At 37.0% G+C, this 19,620-nt stretch overlaps 1 protein-coding gene across 1 annotated transcript in view; it reads right to left on the minus strand.

The window, feature by feature from the left end:
- The window catches only part of DPYD (dihydropyrimidine dehydrogenase), an 830,145-nt gene that overhangs the window by 314,980 nt on the left and 495,545 nt on the right, over positions 1-19,620 (minus strand). Inside the window, 1 exon segment of the mRNA XM_033092743.1 lies at positions 7,991-8,059. Within this exon segment, the coding sequence (XP_032948634.1) occupies positions 7,991-8,059 (69 nt within the window).

The following is a 19,620-nucleotide window of genomic DNA, read 5'->3' on the forward strand; positions in this document are numbered from 1 at the left end:
GTCGGGAAATGCAAATCAAAACCATAATGAGATAGAACCTTACACCTGTTAGAATGGCTATCATCAACAAGACAAGTAATAACAAGACAAGTGTTGCAGAGGTTGTGGAGAAAAAGGAACCCTCATACACTCCTGATGGGAATGTAAATTGGTACGGCCTCTATGGGAAACAGTACAGAGGTTCCAAAAAAATTAAGAATAGAATTACCATATGACCCAGCAATCCCTCTTCTAGGTATCCGTCCCGAAAAATATGAAAACATTTATCCATAAAGATATATGCACCCCTCTGTTCATTGCAGCATTATTCCTAGTGGCCAGAACATGGAAACAACCAAAGCGCCTTTTGATAGATGATTAGATAAAGATGTGATACATATATACAATGGAATAAGACTCGGCCATAAGAAAAGATGAAATACTGCCATTTATGACAACATGGATGGATCTTGAGAATATCATGCTAAAAGAAATAAGTCAGACACAATTTCTTTTTAAGTAAGGTCAACTAGAAGCTTGAATCAGTTTCCATAATATTATAACATGTCTATCAAATCATGTCAAGCCTTTAAAAAATACACTATTTTCTAAGTGTATCAGACCTTTCATTAGGCCAACAACTGTTTCTTCAATATTTCTCTTTTCTTCCTACTTACTCAAGATTTTATCCTATTTTTTCTTGCGTTACGAATTTTAAGTGGGAACTCATCAAAGTTAAAAATTCTAGTTAGCTATTTCTCAGGTGAGTTTCTTACCCATCTTTATTCATCAGTGAGCCTGCTTTTTCTTCTGCTTGGTTGTGAAAGTTCATTTGATCATTCAGCCTATTGTCTAACAAGGTTTCACTATGGTTTTTGCTTCTCTCATTCATTTTTTTTTTAATTTTTAAACATTTTAAAATTATAGTTGACATTCAGTATTATTTTATATTAGTTTCCGGCGTATAGTGTAGGGGTTAGATATTTATATAATTTATGAAGTGATCCCCCAATTAGTCTAGTACCCACCATTATACGTAGTCATTATACGTAGTCATTACTACAATATGATTCACTATATTTCCTTGGCTTTACTCTACATCCTCGAGACCACCTCGCAAGCACCAATTTGTATTTCCCAATCCCGCCATGTTTTTCACCCAGCGCCCAACCTCCCCGAACCTGGTAACCAGCAGTTTGTTCTCTGTGCTTCATATTATTTGAAAATTACCTTTAATTATGCATTTTTTTTCCCTGTTGGTTTGGTAGTGAAATGGACAAAGCATAACTAATCTATGGTTGGCTAAGGAATTGGGGATGCTTTGGGGAAGTCGGTTAACGTTCTTTGTTTCCATCAACTCAATTCTAAGCAGTAGATAATAAGACCTATTTCAAAACCATGTCATGTGGAAATTATCAGCTTAATTAAAAGATTATACATTGCAATTATATACAATACTGTACTTTTCTTATTATTTCTTAGTTATTTGAAGTATTTCTTCTAGACTTCCTTATGTAGCTGAAATGCAGCAATTAATAGCAAATCAATTCAACAACATTTTGGAGTATTTAGTTCTAGGCTGCCTTTGTATACATATTTACATTATACATATTCCCTAAAATATACTCATAAGTGCAAGCTTACAATTAGCTTGATAAAACCGAGTTACAAAGAGTTCAAGTGACTTAATGTTCTACAGCTTGTGAATGAGAGTAGGCTTTTGAACCCAAGCACTCTGAGTCCAGAGCCTGCATTCTTACTATCATAATTTATTAGAAATCACTTATTTCACAGCCTGTGTTGTGACAGTGTGTTAAAAATATATAATAAAGCTTCTAAAAATATATAATAAAGCTTCTAAAAATATATAATAAAGCTTCTACAGCTTCTAATAAAGCTTCTAAAAATATAAAGCTTCTAATTTGAAATACAAATTAAAATCTTATAAAACCACTTATCTGATTTAAAGCCTTTTTAGTGACTAATTATTAAACATTTCTCCAGTATTATACACATATGCAAACACTGACCCACCAAACATACCTGGAAGGCCTTTGAAATGAACATCTAGGTCTCAGAAACTGAGATAATCCTGCTCAAGGTGATACAAAAATATCAGAAACATTAATTTGGCCTCCACTTAAATATTGCTGTCACAGGATCTATACCACCTTAAGAGACATTTAATTCCATTTCCAGGCAACTATATGCATTCAAAAAGCCTTAACTGCTGAATTAGCATGAACTGTTAAATTAACTGAAACTGGGCATGCATTCTGATGCCTGTTAGTCACAAGCTTTTCGGTTTAGTCACTTAGTGGAGTTTATTCTACCTCATCTAAATGATTCTACAATAAAATAATTTAGTGAAGGCAGTAACATAGAAAATTTGCTCTTTCTAATTTCATACATTATCTGTTTATTATCCATTTATTTACACAAAGTAGAATGTATATGTTAATAGTATGAACTCTGCAGCTAGTTTTCATGGGTTTGAATCACACTTTGACCACATACTAGCTGTGTGAACTTGGGTATATTATTTAACAACTGTTTGCCTTGGTTTCCTCATTTCTAAAATGTGGAAAATAACAGAAGTAACTCATAGTGTAACTTTTATAAGGTGTAAATAAATTTAATAAAAGTGAATGAGTTAAAACAGTGCCTAGATTGTAGTAAATACCATGTAAGTGTAAGCAATTACTCTATCATCTATCTCTCATCTATCTACCTATCTATCGGTGTGTCCATGCATCCATCCATCCATTCATTCATCCAATTAGAATCTCTGACTTGCCCTTCCCTAACCTTGATCTGAAAATAGATTTCTTCAGGAGGGAAAAAAAGAAAAGAAAACCATTCTGAATAATTTTCAGAAAAGTGGTAGCAATGTAGTTTCTAAATTCTTTGAATCATTTTATAAAAACTCTCAGAGAAACTAGGGTAGCAAAACTATAGACACTTGTACATATAAACAACAAAATCAGGTACAAAGCTCTTCCTCTTCCCCTTTTCTTACTTCTCCCTTCCTTCCTGATCAATGTAGTTCTTTGGATGGGGTAGAGCAAGATAGGTGCCCAGGAGGATTTGAGGAGCAGCCATGAGGGACCAGTGTGAGGTACCAAAGCCCAAGCACAGTGAAAAGGATGCCCATGTGGAGGGTGGCTTTGAATAGTGTATCAGAGCCCAAGTGAGAAGAGCAAGCTTCCACTGGTGGTGGGGGATGACAAAGGGTATCAGATCTCAAGCAGTGTGAGGAAGGTGTTCCCTCGGTGAGGCATCAAATGTACACTGCTTCGATTTTCTCTTATTTTCTCCCATTAAAAGAATACACAAAATCCAATGTTGACTTTCTATGTAGCAACACTGCTGTGTAGTCTCGACTATCCAAAACTGGAGATACAAGCTCTCCAGAATCTTAAACCACTCTGAAGTGGACCTGGAACAGGCAAATACTGAACTAGCTTGGGCTCACTGGACAGTAAGTCAGTGACTATTTCTGTCCCAACTAGGTGTCCATCTTTCCTGATTCCACCCTGTCCTGTAAACCCAAGAGGCTCTACATATTTCTATAATGTGCCTCTGCCTGCTTTTTACCCCAAGCGTATCTGAGCTCTCTTAACTCTAACACCTATTTAACTGCATGACATACTGCTAGCCCAGATTCAGGTAAAACGTGATGAGAGCCTGGCTTTTAAGTGATTTATTTGAACTCTCTGCTAGGAATAGTGTGGCCACCTGGTTTTGACATCTGTGCCTCTCCCCTGGACCTTCCCCGTCTCATACTACCGCCAGTTGTCAGACTTTGGCCAATCCCTCCCCAGGTCCCTAACTTAAAACTTTCAGCTTTGGATCTTAATCACCTTACTGGTGCCAAGTAAAGTGCCATTCTTCCCATTTATTCTGTAATTGCCTCCTTTTTGTTTGTCACATGTCAATACACCAGCTCGGTACCTCTATTTTACTTCACTCAACAAGTATTTGAGGAATACCCACTAGCAGACAAAGCCCTGTGCTTGGAACTGGGGATTAAGCAGTGAAGCAGACAGAGGTCTCCACCCCCATGGAGCTTGCTTTGTAATAAGTAGGACAGAGATTAAAGAGCTAATGACACCACGATTAACCACCGCTTTATTAAGTGCTACAGAAGAAAAGCACAGGCAGAGGTAGACATAGTTTTGGGGGAACCTGAAACTTCAACAATTTGAGAAAACTTCTTTAAGAAAAAAATAATAAAAAATTACAAACGCAAAATGACAAACAGGGTCTTGGAAGTAGCTTGGGCAAATAAGGGCCGTGAAACAGAAGTATAGTAAGCTGGCTTCTGAGCATAGGATCTCAGGAGTAGGGCAGGGGTTTAACCTTCTAGCCAGGAGGTTCAGAGTTGAAGAAGAGAGAAGACTGCATGAGGAAGAAAGGACATTCCAGGCCAAGGGAACAGCAAAGTTTCTGAGTAGGGAATGTGCTGAAGGAGTAAAAGAAGGCCAGCAGGAACTGGCGAGTGGAGAACAAACCCAAGATGGCGTTAGACAGGAAGGAGGGGCCAGACTATGTAGGACTTACAGATCAAGGAGTTTGTATCTTAAGATAGTGGGAAGATTTTGGATTGCATGAGGGCAAGAAGATTAGTGGGATTTTCCTAGATAAACTTGGAAGAGTGTGGTAGTGATGCATACTGAACCACACCCAAGTGACATGAAGCCTCAAATTTGATGGCCTTGCTTGCCCCCAAGCTTTGCCACTAGCTTAAAAAGAAACCTCAGTCCCTGTTGCCCTGCTCACATCTCCTATCACTGCCAGCCCTCACAGCTCCCTCAGGATGGCAGCTGGGCTTTGTCATAGCCTTCATTGTACCTGCCAAAGTGGGAGCACCAGGAATGCCAGTGTCACGGCCTAACCCTGAGGCTTTGGCCTTTCTCTCTAATTTTAGGTTTAGTTGAAGCATCTCACAACATGGCATGGGATTTGGCTCCCCTAGCAGCTGCCCAAAGGAGGCAGGGTACACAACCCAAAAGTGCAGAGGAAAATAAAGCTCTGTGGTATGGAATTTGACCAATGAGAGATAAGATACAGGAGGGAACCAGTAGATACATCCCTGACCCTTCTTAACTAAATTGTTGTGAGGCAGGATGATCCCCTATAGCGCTCCCCAACTCTATGACTGAGCAATGGGCTCCATTTCCTTGGGAGGTGGGGCCAGCTCCGTAATATACCACTCTGTATTTGCTTTCCTTTCTTCCTACCTCCTTTCTCTTTTCTCCTCAGCCTTAATGCTCCTGGATTGTATCATTCAATAAAGAATCTTTACATTAACATTGACTCAGCCTCTGCTTTATAAACTAATACACATTAGGAAATAAATGAGTTCCAGATCTATGTAAGACCTAATATCGTAAGTCTTCAATATGGTTCAATTTGATATGTATCTGATTACATATTTAAACTGTGAACACATCCACATAGCCGAGGCTCTATCTTATTCACCTTTGTTTTGGGTGACCAAGGACATCATAGGTGCTTCATAGATATTCCTTTGCATGGAATTGGAATAGGTTGTCAATGACACAGAAAAGTAGGAGAGCCTAACAATGTTACTGATTTCAGAGGCTGCTTCTTTTTTCATGGTGCTCAAAACACGTCAGATTTAAATCAAGTTGAGAAATGCATAAAATACCTTAAAACATGAGCATTCTAGTATTAGAGTAAAAAGGAAGTTTTCATTCAGCATGGTTCTAATTCCAGGAGAAAACAAAACTTTCTCAAGGGTATGTGTATGATAAGGAAGATATACGGGATATACATTAACTTATAAAAACAGCATTTAGTTGAATTTACTGCATTTTAAGAATGTACCTAGGTTCTATTATTTTTAACCATCCATGTGATCTTAAATGTTTATTCAAAACAGTAAAATAAAATGTTAACCTCTGGTAAAATGAACAAGTAATAATAATCCCTCCTGGTGCAAATTTTCATTCTGACATAGAGATTCTCAGTCTTCATTTTTTCATGTTCGTGTCCAACTGGATCTGTTCTGCTGTTACACATGTGTCATTTCTGTTTTCAGATATAACAGTAAAGAGCTGATAGAAGATTTCACTAATTCCCTATTACATAATTCAAGAATTCCTCTACTATAAGGAGAGGAACTCCATGAATTTAAAATATATCCATCATCACATTAAGTCATTTGCTGAACTTAAAACTAGTGGCGTGCTCTCTTGGATTTCTTACAGCCCATTATCACCACCCTCAAAGAAATGTACATTGTAAATGGTAAAGTAACTTTGGCTTGAATACTTTGTTTTTGTTGATTTATTTTAATGTGAGCTCTTCATTGTAAGTAAATCTGTTTTAATCTGTTTTGAAGCATGTGTTCATAAAAAGAAAGACAAATATTGACTCTGCAAAGCTTTATTGAGTGCCTGCCATAAGAGCTGTGACAGAATCCTGCTGACTGACACTGCCCTACAAAGGGATGTGAAGGCCTAGGGACAGTGCCTGATGTGCCCGGGGTGGGTCCATATTTTAAGGTTATAGGGATTTTTTTTTAGGTGACACCATCTATAGATTGACCTTCCTGATATGTAGACTGCTTTCCTGTGGAGAGACTACACAGACTTTTGACTGAATGAAAGGCATCGTTTGCTTCTTCCTTTAAAAATTTTTCTGTCTTCTTTCCTTCCTTCTTTCCTTCCTTCCTTCCCTTCATTCCTTTCTTTCCTTCCTTCCTTTCCCTCCTTTCCTTTCTTCCTTTCCTCCCTCCCTCCTTCCCTTCCTTTTATTTTTTGCTATTAGTACGTAGAAAATGATATTAAACTGCAACTACAGGAATAAATATGTAATGTGAGAAATGTGAAAAAATCTTTAAGTTGGTTAGTATGTTACTAATACAAGGGATTTTTGACTTTTTAAAAGTAAAATTCACTTATTTAAAAATTAATGCTCATTACTGAAGAAAATTTATTTTTTAAGTATTTTATTCTGCAGAAAGAGAAGCAAGCAAGCAGCATGATAAAGCCATTCATCATAGTCAGCTTAAAGTTGGCAAAGCTCATGCCAAGCAGGGCTCTGTATAAGATTTCATGGTCAATTAGGTAAATACACGTACAAAATGGACCCAGCACCAAAGATCATGAAGCCAATTACTGATCATGTTTAATTTCACCCTTCTAAGTCCCAGAAGTAATTTGTTCCCTCATAGTTTTAAGATGTCCAAATAAAATGTACAATCAACATTTCTGAACACTATTGAATGCTTTATAATATTTTGTAAGGTAGAGTTTTTAGTTCATAAGGTATTGTTAGATTTAGTCTTCTATATTTCTAAGAGATTTTCAAGAAACCTCAGCTGAATCTGTCTAGACCTATTTTTCATGACAGAATGATGGACATAAGTGTATAATTTTAAGTATGTATTTTTCTATTTGAAATACAAATTTGAGGCACATGGTTACTTGTTTGCATTTGTGAAAGATTCCATTTATATTATAGAAAACCTGCTGACTAGTGTTCCATTCAGGAGCATTCTGTCCTATCATTTTATGCATGTCTGTATTCAAACTCAATAGTATTAAATGAACCTTTTACATTTTAAATATTCAAGAGTTTTATATTCGAAATTTCTTCTCTTGCTGTCAAATGAGTTTGCCTAAAGGCAAGGTGAGATCAAGTTAGACTCTCAAAGGTAGAATTAAATTTTATCATGACATCCATCATAATTTACAGTTTCCTTAATATGCAAATAAAGAGTATATGGATTCAAAGAATACAGGATTTTTAGGTAATATGTGAAATCCAAGGGACTACTTTTATAAAATAGATTCCTTTTAAATTTACAATTCCATCATTTTAATGAAAACACAGGGTAAACAAATTATAATAGAACTGGTTTAAGTTACCATATTCCATTCAATTTTACTTCTACTGGGTTATTTTTCATGGCAGCTCTTTATTTAAAACTAATAAAAACAGATGAGAAGAAATAAATAGATACTAAAGAAATCATTACCTCAGCCATTTTGGAGAGTTCCATCCAGTCACTTTTGTTGTAAGTGCACATGATGCTAGCAATCACAATCTTTAAAAAAGAAAAAGGAAAGAATATCAAATAGTTATGACTTTGTACAGGAAGGCATATTAATATTTACATATATATGTTTATAATGGTAAACTATATTATAAATATTAGTTTTTGACCATTGAAAGACAAATCATTCAAAAACAGCAGGATATTATAGTGAAACAAAGGATAAAATTTGGGGCTTCAGACTTATGTTAGAGACTTTCTCATTTGCGCTCTTTGACTACTCGAGCAAGTTACTTAACTTTCTTGATTCTCAGCATTCTCGTTTTAAAAATGAAGATAATAATACTGACTTGCCAACCTCAGAAAACAACAGTGAGAATTATGTAAATTTGTGTATGTGATAGGTTGCCTAAATTGTGCAATGAAATAGAAATGCTTATTAATATAATTACTGATATAGCTAAAAGGTTTCAAGGTATAGAAGACAAATAAGTTAGTGTCTTCTTCAGTCATATCTTATAGTATGGATAATACCTTACATAGTACGTTATAGTTTTAAATTTTGTTAAATGTTACTCATCCTATATTGGTAGCTTTACAGAGTAGTAAATTACAAGCACCTGATCTGAAGCCAGACGTTCACATTAGAACTCTGACTTTACCACTTACTGTGTTGCCCTGGGCAAGACATTTCACTTCCTCATTGGTTAAATGTGGATAATAGTACTACCTACTTAGAAAAACTAATAATAGAAATTGCTAAGACATATGTGTGTGTGTGTGTGTGTGTGTGTGTGTGTATATATATATATATATATATATATGACTTACATATACCTTATGATATGCTATATACTATTTCAATGGTTTTTACGGACTGACCAGAGAAACCCACAGCCAGGGAAGGCAGGCTTCCCAGCACTGACAACAGGATATTATATATGCTCTCAACTAGTGACTAACACGGTTCCTCTTTACTAAATGACAATTTGAATTTTGATAAAGCTGTTTTTGCTTCAAATATGTTTTGATTGTGCCAAAGTTGGTTAAAATCATCATTTGCCCTCTAGGCTCTGAGGGTCATGAAAAGTTCTACCGTTGGGCCTGATGGAGAGAAATAAGTATCCCTCAGAGAATTGTCTGAATATCACGAGCACTGGTGCCTTCAAGTGCCTGGGATGTACGGACTGGGTATGACTTTGGACAGCTGTCACCGGGAAGGAGTGACCACTGGGTAGAGACATTATGTTAAGCTGAAGCAGGTTTTATTCGTGTTCTGAGCAGCCAAGCACTAACCCTATCTCCTTTCCTGATCTTTTGAAAATGGATTCTACCCTCTTGCCCCAAAAGCTGAGAAAGTATCTGATGGAAACAGAGACCTGATCACAGGGCTTATCATAGTGATCAGCTCCCTGCCCCCAGGAGTCCTTCCCTGGAGCTGGGAAGGTAAAAGTTTTTGTTCTCATTAGTCCCTAAACTAGAACGAAGTGTGTTCAGAGCTGCAGGTGACCATTAACTCCTCATGTAACCAACCCTCCCACTCCCACCCAAAGCTAGTTGCTCTAGAGAAAACAGCTGAGACAGAGGAAAATAGAGATTCAAGATGGGGAGAGACCTATGTTCACAGCCACTTTTATGCAAGATGTCCCTCTAACATACCCGTGCACGTGAACTAGTAAGTATCACTTCTGGCTTAAGAAAATTCAAGTTATATTCTGGTTTCTGTCACTTAGAGTCTTGACAATTACTATATGCAAAACTAAGACTACAACTTTTGTAATAACTTCCTAAGCAATTTTTTAACTGTCAAGTAAATATAGGAAAAAAATTAATGTATACATTATTTTAAATGCTAAACTGAGCAGTCTAAATATCTTTATCTAAAACCAAGAGATGGTTTGTAAAAATATATGGTGACATTCTATTTCAGAGGAATAAAGATGATCCCCCAAAGTATTTTATTCTTTATTAAAAAATACTAGGATTTTTCAAAAAGTCAGGCCAATGGTGTCACAAATGCCAAGAGAGGGGAATGGTCCAAAATGTAAGGAACAATCAACTGCGATAAATTCTTCTGAGAGTTTGTGTAAGATGACAAAGTGTCATGGATTTGGCAATACAGAACCCTCTTTACAAGAAGGGTTTCAGTGAAGCGGGGGACAGAAGTCAGACTGGAATAGATTGAGTGAATAAATATGAAGAAGTGAAGAGGAGTGATCCACAAATCTCTCTAAAGGTTTTGGTGGGCTAGCTCAATGAGAAATGAGATAGCAGACAAAGGATTGTGTAGGTTATCTTTCCAAACTTTTAAATTAAAAATTTACAATTCATGGTCAAATTATGCTTTTATAATTACATTTCTTTATGGAATAAGTAAAAGACTTTATTAAGTCTTTTTTTTTGTTCAAATTGAATTACAATAAAGCTTACAGATCAGAAATTAAGGTGAAGAACAATATAAAACTTCCAATTGGTTACAAGCAGGCTATCTCATCAAATTCCCATTTACTTAATGTCTATGCTTACAACACATGTTGCCAACACTGTTTTGGTATTCTGTAACCATACTGTGAACTACATTGGAAATACAGTCAACAATTCAGCTTCAAGACAACCTAAATTTTTAAGTAGGGAAAAACTACAAAATGACAAAGGTGAACAACTATAAATTACAAGTAGACGAGTTAGATTTTGTCAAACAATTTAACAAAATCATTCCTAACACTACTGGGATTATATTGAAAAGGAAATGGGACATGATTCTCAAAGACATTTAAACTAAGAAAACATGCTTATTAAATATTAATTAACTGTACAACATTCACATTTTAAATGGTCTTTATACCTTAGTACAAGTATAGTGGAAGTGAGATTGATACAGTTTTTCTGAAATGTACACATGGAGAATGGGATGTTAAAAGTGAAACTCATAAGCTCTTCAAATTTTATATTGTCATTGCTCATTAAATGGTTGGAGATGCCTCTTAAAGTTGCCTTTTTATATTATTTTAAAATTCATCATTTTCTGTGTTTATTTTAGGACCAATAAATGCCTTGTTTCTACAACTATTCCTAACATATTTAAAGTTAAACAATATGCACATAATTACCATAGAAAATTAGAGATGTTTTCCACTAGATGAGGAAAAAACAAAACAAAACACTGTAGACTACTCAGGAACCACAGTAACTGATGCTTTTTCCTCTCCTTTTGATCACTTCTTAGTATATTTTTATCTAGTTTCTGTCCCCAATGTGTCTAGCAACTGCTCTCCCCAAGATCACCAGTGACCTTGACAAATATTAGACACTTTTCAGCCTGAATCTTTACTGAAACCCTCTTCAGCACTTAGTTAACACCTCCAGCTTCCAGAAACCCTCTTCCATATGAGCTTTGCAAATACCTCTTTTCCTTAATTTTTCTATTTTTGTTGTTTCTTCTCAGGTTCTTTGACTTCTGACTATCTTTTACACGTCAATCCTCAAAGTCTACTCATGGTCCTCTTTTAGTGTCTGTGGGGACAGAGCCAGGAGTGCAGTTTCCAGACTCTTGGCCTCACGTGGAAAAGTGCTGGCTCAGGTAGTAAATGGCCATCAACTGTGATTGGATGGCCATCAGCTGTGGCTAGTTGGCCTTCAGCTGTAACCAGTGAGCCATTGGCCACTAATATAACTGCTGTCGCTACGTTAGCAGAAAAATGGGGGCTAGCAAGAAGATGGTGACTGGCAAGCCTGGATTGCAGTTAGGACGGTGGGTTGCAGACAGTGTGGCTCCTGCTTCCTGTGTTTCCAACCAAGCCGCCAGAGAGAATATAGTGGCATGACTCTCATATCTATGGCGCCGTGGGTGTTCCTTTTTGGCCTCACCATGTCCTGCATTCTTATGTGGGGAGAGGTAGCTGAGACCCGGCCTGACACCCTACCCTGCATGACAGTGTCACTTCCTACACGTTCTTTAGACATCATATTCACAATGATTTCAGATACCTAAATGTAAAAATTCATAAAGTGTACACCTCCAACCTACATCTCTCTTGAGTGCTAGAACAGTATGTCCAACTATTTTATAACACTTAAATTTAATTTGCCAAAAACCACACTTAAATTCCTCCACCCTGATGTTGCTTATTTCTCCACATTAAATATGCTTATACTCTACCCTTTCGTCCCAAGTTAGAAAACTTCAAGATTTCCTTTCTCTGTTTCTTTCTCTCATTGCCTACATCCAACTAATCACCAAGTTATTCTCTAGTTCACTGGTTCTCAAACTTGGCTGAACACTGAAATCACCTGGAGAGTAAAAAGTAAATAAATACCCCCAAGGATTCTGAGTTAACTTGTATAGTTAGGCCCAGACATCAGGGTTTTTCAAGGATCTCCAGGTAATTCTAATGTGTAAGAAAGTTTAAGAAGTACTGCTCTTAGTTACTTCCCAGATATCTCTTCTAAGTGTTCCTGACTCTTTATCATGACTGTCTTAGTTAAGATCCTCGCCTCTGCTCCCCTGGATTACTGAAGTAGCTTCCTTAGTAATCTCCCTATTTCTGCTTCCAGTCTATGCCATCAGCAGATCCTCCTAATGAGATAAACCTGATCATGTCATACTTCTGCTTCAATTTCGGGATAAAATCCAACTAATATGTGATGTAAGACCAGAATGACCCAACCACATTGAATTATTTCACTTCCTGAATTTAACATGTATTCTGAATTCTATTGACCATATGTCTATTCCTTTTTTCTAAATGAATAAGGAATGAACCCTGGGCTCTAGGAGCATATAGTATAATAAAGAAGACACATGCGAATTGATATGAAAATAATTATAGTGTATGAAACCAGGATATAGTGAGAGCAGAAAGGAAAGGGTAGTCATTTGTACGTGCATAAAGCAGGGAAGGCATCATAAAAATGTAATTCTTAATTGATTTGGAAATTATGCAGGGGTATTTGTTGGAAATTGATTAGATTAGAAACACAAGGTACAGAAGTACTCTAGATGGAGTGAGCAGCAGAAGCAAAGGCACAGGATGCTGTGTTAAAGAATATGCTCTGTTTAAAATCTCAAGTAGTTCAATTTAGCTCTGGCGAAATGCATGGCTACACTTCATGGACAGTGGAGCTAGATGCATAGGTAGGAACCAGGTTTATTCAGGTAAGTGGCTAAAATAATAGTTTCTAACCAGCCAAGCTGAATAGATTTGGATTTTCGATTATACTGTCTAGTAAGTTTCTGCTCCTTTTTTAGACATTACCTCCTGCAAGAAGTCTTCCCTGTTCTCTCTTCCCCCACTAACTGTGTCAGGCATCCCTTTTCTGAGACCCCACAATATTATTATACCGTGTTAAATTGCTGTTTTGTATGTTTTTCAACAGATGAATGAAGTTTTGGGGGGCAGGGCCCAATTTTTCACCTCTGTATCTTCAATACCTAGTATTGTGCCTTGTATGCAACTGGGATTCAATAAATATTTGCCTCAGAGGAATACAAAAACAGGAAGCTGAGATAACGAATTCCAAGTAATGCACATTCTTATTACCAATCCCAGTATCTAAATGTAAGCAAATTTTTACACTCTAGAGAGAGAATGGGAAGGACAGATAAATGGTACAAGGTAAGAGGTTCAAGAACCTCTTATATTTTATAAAGCATACTTCGTATCAAAGAGTAATAATCCATTATATTTGTTTATATATTTAAACTTAATATTCACATACATTTTCATATACATTATCTCATTTATTTCAGACAACAACTTTGAGTTTAGAAAACCTTATACTGAGAATAATGAGCACAGATAATTTAAACTATTTTACCAGGTCAAGTTAATCAATAGCAGAAGCAGGAATTAACATCTGGTCTTTTGACTCCAAGTTCCTCTGTACCACATCAAGACTATACCATATTGATTTCCTATCCTTTCGGTTTACATTCAAGATTCTAGTTGGTTTTGCATCTTCAACCCTTTTGGGGAGATTATTTGAAAAAAAAGTGATTCCCTCTCTGTGTCCATTCCCCTTTGCAGTGTAACTATCCAGCTATTCCCATCAAGTGGGGGATTCATTTACATACACTTGAATCTAGGCTGACTGCGACTTTTTTAATCAGTAGAACATGGCAAAAGTGAAGTGCCAGTGCCAAACCAAGGCTTAAAGAGGCTTTGTCTTCTTCTGCTTACTCTTGAAATTTGGCCTAGCCCTATAACCCAGCTGTCATATTTCATAGCCTGCTGAAGAAACCGAGATCAATAAAACAGGGAGGGATGAGCTTGAGGCCTGCCAGCCTCTAGCCCACCTGGAAGCTGACTACAGATGAAGTGAGACCAACTGAGACCAGAAAAACCATGCATCTTAGCTTAGCCCAAATTGTTAATATACAGAATTGTGAACTAAGTTAATATTGCTTCAATCTAGTAAGTTTGTGGTGATCTGTTATGTAGCCAAAACTCACTGATAACCACCAGAGTAAGTACGATGACTCAGTAAGAACTAGCACATGTTGCATTCCTTCCTGTGCCAGCACAATGGTGAGCATCTCACGTGCGTTCTCTCTAATCCTTAAAACAACATGACAAAGTAGAAATCATCAGCCCCATTTTACAGATAGAAAAACAAAAACAAATTCAAGACCAATAACTACTCATGGTTGTTCAGCTAATAAAAGTAAATACAAATCTTGAACTGTCTGGCTATAATATATTTTTCTAAATTATTTTTCTGTGTTTCTTAATTACAATTATAGAAAATCTTGCAGGTTTATATTTCAACATAGTGCATTCAATGTGTGTCAATTTTTATTACTTCCATTCCCGAATGCTAACCTTGATTCTATGTTCTTGGCCAATGGGTTATTTCATTGTAACTCTATAAATAACATTTAAGCTAGATAGGCAGATAGGCAGATGGAACTACCTAGAAACCACAAAGTCAGAGGAAAGATCAAGCGAGCAAAACCCAATGAGATCCTAACTACTGATTCCTAACTACTTAGACATGTTAAGAAATGAAGATAGGGTAGTGTTGGCCCTTTATAATCTGGCCCCAAATCATCTTCCTGCTCCTTATCTTGATACACGAAATTGAACCCCTTATATATACTGCCCTCAGATGTCGTTTTAGGCTTCCACTCTTTTCCCCATGACGGTCACTTTTTCTTTTTTTCTTTTTAATAAGTTTTTATTTTTCAATTATAGTTGTCATACAACTAAAGTCATATTACTTTCAGGTATACAACATTATGATTAGACATTTATATAACTTAGGACGTAATCACCACAATAAGTTTAGTACCCATCTGACGTCATACAGAGTTATTACAATATTATTGACTATATTCCTTGTGCTGTATTTTACCTCCCCATGACTATTTTGTAATTACCAATTTGTACCACTTAATCTCTTCTCCCCCATCACCCACCCCCAAACCCCCTCCCATCTGGCAACCATCAAAGTGTTCTCTGTATCTATGAGTTTGTTTCTGTTTTGTTTGTTTCTTCTATTTTGTTTCTTAGATCTCACATATAAGTGAAATAATATGGTGTTTGTCTTTCTGTGTCTGACACGTTTCACTCCGCATATTACTCTATAGGTCCATCCTTGTTGTAGTTGTCAAGATTTCATTTCTTTTTATAGCTGAGTATTGGGTGTTTTCTTCTACCTTATCTTCTAAATTGCTGATAAAAATCTTCTGCTTCATCAAATCTACTGTTGATTCCCTCTAATGTATTCTTCATTTTAGTTATTGTATTCTTCATTTCTGACTGGTTCTTTTTCATGCTTTCTATCTCTATTGTTATGTTTCCTCTTTGTTGAAGTTCTTCCTGAGGGAACTGAGCATCCTTATAACGAGTGTATTGAACTCTGCATCTGGTGGTTTACTTGTCTCCATTTTGTTTAGTAGTTTTTTTTCTGGAGTTTTGTTCTGCTCTTTCATTTGGGACATGTTCCTTTATCTCTTCATTTTGGCTGCCTCCCTGTATTTGTTTCTATGTATTAGTTAGAGCAGCTATGTCTCCCAGTCTTGGTAAAGTGGCTTTATGTAGTAGAGATCCTGCGAGGGCCAGAGACACAGTCTCCCTGGTCACCTGAGCTGTGTGCTCCAGGTGTGTCCCTGGTGTGGGATGTGTATGCCTTCCTATTGCAGTTGAGCCTTGCTTGACCCTCAGGCTGATTGGTTGTGAGGACTGGCCATGACTACAGTGGAGGAACTGTTGTGCAGGGGCTGACCCTAACGAACAGGATTCAGTTTAGGAGGCTCTGGTGCCTGCCAAGTCTACACTTTGGGAGTGTCATTTGTGGAGGTGATTGGGTGGTGCTCTGTTGTGTTCTGAAGCTTGGCTGTGGATATGTTGGTTCTGGGGCCTCTTGGAAAGAGCTCTAGTGCAGGCTAAGGTCATCAGCTCCCTGTGCCCTGCTTGGGGCCACTCGGTATGGGCTATAAAGTGAGTTATAAGGTGGTTGCCATTTGTGCTGGGCTTGAAGATGCCTGGGAGAGGCTAAGGTGTGTACCAAGGCTGGCTGCCAGACTTGGGGTAGCTTATCAAGAGGCACGGGCCACATTGAAGCCAGATGTTGCTTGTTCAAGATTTGTGAACCTTTGAGATTTTGTAGTTAAGAATGCACATGAACCAAGACAAGACATTTGTATAGAAAAGCCACTGGAAGTGGCTTGGTGGGCCTGCAAGTTGCATAGGGTGGGGTCTCAGGGACTCATCAGGGCAGGGTGAATGGTGTTAGCTAGGTTGATGGAGACTCAGTTATGACACCCACTTGTGTATGCAGGCTTGGTGAGGAGAATACTAAAGGAACAATGGCTCTGCCAGCAGTTCTGTCTGGGAAAAAGCTGCCCCACTAGCCCTCGCCCCGCAGCCAGACAATTCAGTACCTCTCCGTATGTCCCCAGATCCTCTAGGGCTGCTGTCCCAGCACGAGAACTCAAAGTGAATAAGTCCATTAGGAAGTATATCCCTGCATGGGTCCTTTAAAAGGAATGCCTGGGACTCCAGCTGCCCTACTTCTCACTCAGTCACAATCTCCACTGTTATGGGGGCTTCTCTCCCTTTCTCTGAAATTCTAGGCTGGGGAGCCTGGTGTGGGGCTGTGACCCCTCATTCATCAGGGTGGACCTCCACAATCAAGATATCCCTCCATATTTTTAACCACCACACATAGTTTGGGACCAGCCTGCATCTCCATCCCTCCTACCAGTCTCGCCATGGCTTATTCTACATAGCCTGAGTTATTGGACTCTGGTCAGTAGACTTTAGGCAATTCACAATGATGGTTGTTCTGTAGTTTAGTTATAATTTTGATGTGGTCATGAGAGGAGGGTAGCACAGTGTTTACCTACTCTGCCTTCTTGACCAGAAGTCCCTGGTCCTTCTTATAGTACCTCCTGACTCCTCTGACAGTACATCTACTATTCACTTTTCAAGGTCTAACTGTAATTTTTATTATAACACCTTCAGTGACCTCAGAGATAAAATCACTGTTTTTACTGTGTACTTTAATGTGATGTGCCTACTTTTATTCCAGTTCCTGTCACATTGCATCACAGATGCATGTTTGTCTATACCACTATCTTCTCTTATTCCATTCGGTGGGGTACCATGCTAATTTTTATTTACCTTTGTTTTCTTAGTATTTGGTTCAGCTTTGCATAGCATCCAATGTATATTTAATAAATGTCTGTAGAAGGGTGTTATTTTTTAATTATTGTTATCTATTTTATTATTTTTTTTAAAGTTTCTGATTCATTCCTATAAAGAGTAGTTCTTGCTGCAAGCATAGAGAAAAAGTACATATGTGAAATATTGTGATTACCATATATTTTTATTCTTATAAGCCATTTACTATCTTCATTGTATGACTTTGGCACTGACTTTAATAAATGATGTCTCACTGGATCTGGTTGTTGTTCGGGCACTATTGATCCTTCACTGAGTTTGCAGCAAATCAACTGAAGTCATGAGATTTGAATTCACTACACACACACACACACAAATATGTTTCATACATAAGACCTGTGTAGGAGACTTGATTTTGCTTTTATTTAAAAGGTCAAGTATGTTGCCTGTATTGATGTGGTTCATTCAGAGACATGGTCTTCCAAAGGCACATAAAGTTGATTTGAAATATGTTATGGAGTTATCTATATTCCAAGTGTACACTTTTCAATTCAGAGGCTATAACAAATATTCATTTAATGAACTGCCTTTATAAATTAATAAGGCTAATAATTAATACAGTGTTAAAAAGTGACATAGGAATTTGGAAAAAAGAAGTTAAAGAAAATAATAAAAATAACTCTTATGATAATTACATGGATGATACACTACATTAAACAGTTTGGGCACTTCTTTCAGTACCATACAGATAGTGCATGGTTGTTGTAAAGATTATTGAAACATTTTCTGTTAAGACTTTAAATCCCAAAATGCAAATTTTATGTAAATACTAAGTGTTATTGTGATTATTTTGTGAGATGTAGCTCTTTTTCTCTCATTAACTAGGATTGCATATTTACTGCACATTCAATTAGATAATCATGTTGTGTAAGTTAGTGATACTATGTCTGAAGTACTGGATGGTAAGCTTCTAGAGGATATAGGTTGTGTCTTCCACCTCAGCATATGCCCCTTGTGGGCTGAGACTGCCTGTTCTGTTTACCAATGAACACATATTAGGAACGCACAAAATATTTGTTGAAGGAAGAAATAAATAATAGTAGAAATGCAATAAATGTGTATTAAATGCAATGCTTTTAAGAAGTCAAGGACTTCTAAAAACACACAACTTAGTATTTTCCAACTATATGCTATTATGTCACAGAAATTCTATAGGAAGGCTTAAATTCAATTCACATTGGAAAATGCTGTGCACCCTTGAGAGACTCCGTCCTGGCTGCTTCCTCACACTTACATATTCTCCCCCAGACCTCCACAGGCACTCTCCCACATTTCCTTCCAGTCTCTGTTCAAATGTCATTGTCTCAGTGACATTCTATTTAAGATTACAAAGCATCCCCTCCCAGCTCTATTTTCTTTTCCATGGCACTTTCTATTATATCACTTTCATATTTAACATATTTAATGTCTTTCTCCCCTCAGCTGGAATGTAAACTCCACTAGCGGAAGGCTCGTTGTTTTTGATACATGGTTAATAGTAGATGCCCCTTACTTGTGGAATGCATAATCAAATACTGACATATCATCCAAATGTCTTTCTGCATTAACTACCTGATCTATAAAATGGGAATACATTGGTTTACCAGACTTATATCGTAGGGATTATTCTTAGAATTACATGGTATTATATATTTGACATTAAGTACTTTTCAATGAAATTCAATGATTATTTTTAACTAATAGAATAATGTCATATTCAGATTTGCCATTTTATACAATTTAGTTACAGTGCCAATAATGACATTTTGAATTAGCGCAATACTTTGGTTTTAAACATACACAGATAAGACTTTAAAAAATATGTCATTGAAAAGGGTAGGAAGCATCACATTTAATGCTCCTCTGATTTTTCTCTATTGTCACATTGTGGGTATATTTTATTTGTAATTTACTGTAGTTTAAGAAAAGAGGTAGACCCACAGAAAC

Source organism: Rhinolophus ferrumequinum, chromosome 22 (assembly GCF_004115265.2).
Source record: "Rhinolophus ferrumequinum isolate MPI-CBG mRhiFer1 chromosome 22, mRhiFer1_v1.p, whole genome shotgun sequence".
Lineage (NCBI taxonomy): Eukaryota > Metazoa > Chordata > Mammalia > Chiroptera > Rhinolophidae > Rhinolophus > Rhinolophus ferrumequinum.